The 6,175-nt window shown below is 35.1% G+C and overlaps 1 protein-coding gene across 1 annotated transcript; it reads left to right on the top strand.

The window, feature by feature from the left end:
- The first annotated feature begins 4,210 nt into the window (after nucleotides 1-4,210).
- On the top strand, nucleotides 4,211-5,672 carry LOC111878573 (F-box protein PP2-A13). Its single transcript, XM_023875093.3, has 3 exons — nucleotides 4,211-4,705; nucleotides 4,803-4,921; nucleotides 5,005-5,672. Exons 1-3 carry the CDS (start codon nucleotides 4,385-4,387, stop codon nucleotides 5,399-5,401), a joined length of 837 nt encoding a protein of 278 aa, XP_023730861.1. The 5' UTR covers nucleotides 4,211-4,384; the 3' UTR covers nucleotides 5,402-5,672.
- Nucleotides 5,673-6,175: the final 503 nt, after the last annotated feature.

The following is a 6,175-nucleotide window of genomic DNA, read 5'->3' on the forward strand; positions in this document are numbered from 1 at the left end:
GTATGTTGACTTGACTGACCTGAGTAGGGTCAACTTCTCCCTGAATGATGTTCAGTATCGAGATATATTTTGCCTGACTGGCTTCTTTTGTCCCAGCATGTGATGAAACCATGATATTCTTTGTCTGCAAAACATAAATTTTTTTGCACCCATGAGTATGACAATCAAAGCTTCACTAAACATCTTCTAACATTTTCTTGCCTGAAGAAGTCTTCTCATCACATCCAATATGGTGGTTTTTCGAATCATATTAACCTACCAATAACAAGAATTTAAAGTTCACATGGATAATAACAATAATAATTATTATAACAAATATTTGAAAATCTTATTCTTAAAGTTCCAATTGCAAGGACGATTCCAAATTATGAAAATATTGACTCTGAATCATGATTGTACAAATTTTCCATGAACATACATCATAATTGTAAGTTGTAAACGTGGAGATTAACCTTGATCAACAAGGTTTAGGCTCTGTGACAAAAACAAAAGAACTGGGCAGTAAACAGAAGAGAGTAAAAAAGTCAGGAATGAATTTAATTTGCATAGATATTACCATTTAAAAGTAGTTGATTAACAATCTGATAAGGCAATGAGAAAAATTCTAAAAAGTTGAATCATGAATGAATTAAAATGTAAAAAACAACTAAGGTCAGTTAAGATGGTATGCATTACCTTCATCAACCACAGGTTTCGTATTTATTTTTATGAGAGAGAATGAGCAATCAAGTAATGTTGAGTGTTCATAAATTCACAAGATCCATCCAAAAAACTGATAGAACAAGTTAATGCAGGCATAAATGTATCGATAACTCTGTCACGTGCTATAGTCAGGGGCGGTTGCACGTGGGGGTAACTAGAGCAACCGTCTCTAGAATTAGGGGTATTTTAGTAACTTTTCCCTTAAAAAAATTTTGAGGCACAGTGGTTCAGCAAGATCAAAATCCGAAAAAGTATTGGTGAAAATTCAAAAAGGATTTATGAAGTTAACTGATAGGCAACGATTTGTTATACTTAAATTATGTGTTGAACTTTGCCTGGAGGAAAACACCATAAAACCATTATCTAACGGAAAAAAAAAACAGACAAATCTTTAAGCATACATATGGTATATAGTATATATTGCATTAGTGCTTCCAATTCAAGTTAATCTCGATTAGTAGACACATAAATAAATACATACAAACATACAACAAATGTTTTATATCATAAAATTTAACTTGAAGGTTTTTGCCTACTGTTCATCTAGTGAACCAGCCTTCAATTTATACATGATTATCTGTAAATTTAAGGGAAATGGGTAATTTGCGAATATTTACCATCTTGTATGAGAAAGAAAGCGACAATCAACGATTAAGTAGGCGTTGCATACCAACTTATTCAATTGAAAGCCCCTGAAATAATAAAATGCAAGTCAAAGAAGACACAATTACAAAAATACCCCAAACAAAGAAACTAAAATCGTCTCAATCATTAAAAAGAGGGAGAATGGGATGAAATAGAAAAAACGAAGGAAAGCAAAAACCCTAATATCAGGGTGATAAAATTTGAAGTATTTAGACACATCCAAATATATATTGTTATATCAAAGGTTGAAAAAAGATAAAATCATACCATCTGCATTCAGTGGATTCAATAGAATCTACAAGTATAACTGATATACGTCTCCATTTATGACAAGCATCACAACACACCCACACACTCAACTTCAGTTTCTTTTCTTTCTGAACTGTGCCCTTTTGTGGTAGTCCTATCAATGAACTCAACTTCAGCACAAAGCTCCATCACCAAATGATCTACAACAAAATCTTCATAAGCTCCTTAAACTGAAACCACCAGTATGAGCGTTATATTGATTGGAAGAATATTCATAATCCTACTACACATATAAATACTCAATAATATGAGCTACCAGATGTCTGTGTTATCCACTTCCTTTTTCACTAAAGTGGTGTGTATGCATTTAAACAAACAGTTGGTATGCAACTGCAAATCTACCAAATTAGAGAAAAAACTTACACTAATCAAACCATACGATGTTGATAGAAAATTTAAAGCAAGATACAAATTAGGGCTCACGTTATCAAAAAAAAAAAAAAGTCACCTTTAAAGGAACGTTGGTGGCATACAATGTTGATAGAAAAGATGAATGAAGGGGTATATTTGGGAAGAACTATAAGATCTCTTGTGGTAGGGAGGCGATGAACAGATGACACGAGCCCTAAAAAATCTAGAGCACCATGTGGTAATAATGGAGCACAGTAGCCGACAACACTTATATGTTTCTCTGTGCGTAAAATCAATGTAGGGTTTGGGGTTTGAGAGTGAAAAACCAGTCAATCGCTTGAAGATTGAAGAGTGAAGTCGAATTGAGGAGAAGTTGTACCAGGTTTTAGGGGAATATTCAAACCAATTGGTCTTCTTCACAACCATTACAAGTTGCATTTTTCCGATGAAGTTGTTTTTGAAGATGAACATGAGATGATGGAGCGTCAATAGAGAGAAATGTTAGGGTTTCAGGAGAAAACAAACTCATCTATAGAGGAGAGAGATGAGAGAAAACCTAGTAGAGGGAGCGAGATGAGAAGGTGGATGCATCAATTAGGGAGAAAACAAACTCAGAGAGTGAAGAGTAAACTTGGATTTAGGAGAAGCACCATTTTTAGGGGAGAAATCGAACGAGTTGGTCTTCATTGTTGATCTTCTTTGCCGCCATTACTGGCTCCTGAATAGAGAGAAAAGGTAGGGCTTAAGGTGATTTGAAAAGTTGTAGTCGCATGTGTGTAGAGGTGAGCCTCAACTCGCTGACGAGGTGAGGTGAGACCGAGTTGCCGATGAGGCTGATCAGGTCGTTGACTGGAAAGCACTCGTGAGGAATGGAAATCGTTTTGAATTATAGGGTTTGTAAACGTGGGGAGTCGTTGTAGATGGAGTATGGTAGAGGTGAAGAGGAGTGAGCGGGGTACTTCAAAATTTTGGGGGATTTTCCCCCTTTAGCTATTAATGAAGGATCAGACTCTCGTTCTTACAACACAGAACGAAGCCAACATAAAACCATGTTTCTGGTGGTGGCGGCTGCTAGGTTTTACAGAGAGAAGGAGGGGAGAAAATGAAGGTCATCGGCAAGTGGAGAGGAATGAGTGAGCGGGTCCTCCAAAATTTTGGGGATTTTTGTCGATCGATCATTTCCCGCCTAAAAGGCATGTTTCATTAAAAATTTATAAAGCGACATACTTACATGACGAACATTTTATAAAAGGCGCCCTTCGCATTTCCTTTTTTTTCTTTTCTAACACTAATTTTAGGGCACGCACAAATGCGTGTCTTCTATCCTTCAAATTTTGCAAATCTGACACTATTTTTTGGGGCACCCACAAATGCACGCCCTGTATCGGCGAGTGTCATTGTTTGCGCGTCATTAAAGACCAGTTTTCTAGTAGTGTCACGATCTCCTCCACCTATTACTAAAAGTATCATATTACTAAAAGTGAAATGACCATATACAACGTAAAAATATACAAGCAAAAATTCATGATTTCAATGCTAAAAGTATCAGTATCTCCTCCACCTCCACCCTTAAATAATGTTATTATTTTTTCATTTAAATGCATTATATGTTTTATTAACAATATTAATAATACAAGTTCAAAAAATAATATTCTTATTTATTTTTGTAATAATAATAATAATAATAATAATAATAATAATAATAATAATAATAATAATAATAATAATAATAATAATAATAATAAGGGTTTTGTTTGTAGAAAAATCATAATATTTTTGTTTACAGAAAAGTCATAATATTTTTGTTTACAGAAAACTCTCAATATTTTGGGTTAGTTTACGAAATAGTCTCAAATTAATTTGGTATCGGTTTCAACCGGTCAAAAACGGTCAAACTGTAAATTTTTGCCGGTTTTCAGAGCTTATTCGTTCAAAAAGAAAATCTTGGGACTAAAATTTAATTTTTCCATAAATATTGAGACTTTTTTAAAGATTTTTAATAAAAAAATAACTTATTGAAAGTTTTCGGAATATATTATTTTTCATTCAAATACTTTTTTAACTTATAATGATATATAACCCTACGAATCTAATAAATTAGTAATCTAATAAATTGTTTTAGAAAGGTTAACACACCTCCTTATTGATTAAAATGTAATTCCACGTCATTCCTATATTGTCATGGATAAAGCACACCTCACCTGCCCTTTTCTTCCACCTCAAACCCACACAGTGGCTCTTTATTTCTCTCTCACACAACACACCACCTAAACCTTTCTCTTTCTAAAATCCTCCATATCCAACGGCCAATACAACTGCCGTCGGCCATCAAGTCGTAACCCAACGCTTACATACGTTCCCTCTTCTGGACAAAACTATGGGTGCTAATACGTCATTATTAAGCTCGGATATCTCCGACGGAGTTGACAATCCATCAAAGCTTAACCTCGGCGATCTACCGGAATCCTGTGTAGCGCTAGTTTTATTCTACTTGGAACCGCCGGAGATCTGCAAATTAGCTCGGATCAACCGTGCATTTCGAGCAGCTTCGTCCGCCGATTTCATCTGGATCTCTAAATTGCCGTCTAATTATCATTATCTCGTCGGAAAATTGTTGATTGACGACAAGAAAAAAGTGGGAGAAAAGGAGATTTTTGCTAGGTTGACTAGGCCTATGCCCTTCGATGCCGGAAACAAGGTTCCATTTCTCTCCAACCTCTTTTTCTACACACTTTCGATTTTCAGAATTACAGTAGATTAGGGTTTTATATGAGGTTTTAACAATTATGTTTCAGGAATTTTGGGTGGACAAGACGACGGGAGGTGTGTGCGTATCAGTGTCTTCAAAAGCATTAACAATCACCGGAATCACTGATCGACGATACTGGAATCATATTCCTTCCGATGAAACAAGGTGAATATTTCTTCTATTATATATGTTAATTTCATTCTTGATCATGACAACTGGCTTTAATTCGATCCATATTCCTTTGCCAGATTCCGAACAGTTTCATACCTTAAGCAAACCTGGTGGCTGGAAGTCGACGGCGACGTTGAGTTCCTGTTTCCGGCGGGGACTTACTCCTTGTCATTCAAACTCCGGCTAGGGAAGGTGATTAAAAAACACGGCCGGCCAATTTGCAGCACGGAGGACGTCCATGGATGGGACGCGAAACCCGTGGAATTCAAGCTCGCAACGTCCACCGGGCAGCATGCTGTTTCAAAGCGGTTCTTGAAGACAACCGGAACCTGGGAATACCACCATGTCGGAGATTTCATCGTCGATGACTCCAACATACCCACAAGGGTGACGTTTTCTTTGACACAAATCGATTGTACTCACACTAAAGGTGGTCTTTCGATAGATTCAGTTCTTATATCCCCTTGCAATTAGTCCGAAATTTCAAAACTCTACGAATATAGATCATCGATATGTAAAATTATAGTCATTTTATTACCTTGAGTGATGATTTGATTGAGTGGTGAGGAGAAGATGTCGATCAATACTTTGTGTTTACTGTAAATTAATTTATATATTTGTTAGAATGTAAAAAGGAAATAGTGGTATGATCAATGATGTATACCCAAGTGAGCAATTCAAGTTGCACTTTTTGATTACGATAGAGAGTGGTTTTGGTGAATAAAATCGTTTCCCTCGTTGTTTATTTATTTGTTTTTAAAACATTTTAATATTTGTTTTTGATGTATAATGTCTTCACTAATTTTATCTAACAAAGACATATTCATCATCAACATTTTCGGTTATTAATAATTTTTAAAAATAACTTGGGGTTGTCGCCCCGCGCGATCGATGCGGCTCCCGCCGTAAAAAAGATTAAACGGAAAAAATGGCAACATAATTTTGTAAATTTGTTTACTATAGCATAATACTTTCATTTATTCTTATTATTTGGAAAAGAATGTTTAAATAAAGCAATATCATTCAAAAAAATTAACAGAAATATATAATTAGGTAGATTTTTCGGTTTACGATATAATAATAATAGAAGTAGGATGTTATAATCTTCTTATTCTAATAAAAGAATAGTTTTAATCTCTTTCTGACATGTGTCATTCTATTAGGTCTTCTAATGAATGTATATTTTATTCTACTTTTGTTATGTGTCATTCTCTTAGGCTTTCTAATTAATGCAATCCACTTCAACCT

The sequence above is a fragment of the Lactuca sativa genome, chromosome 4, assembly GCF_002870075.4.
Source record: "Lactuca sativa cultivar Salinas chromosome 4, Lsat_Salinas_v11, whole genome shotgun sequence".
Classification (NCBI taxonomy): domain Eukaryota; kingdom Viridiplantae; phylum Streptophyta; class Magnoliopsida; order Asterales; family Asteraceae; genus Lactuca; species Lactuca sativa.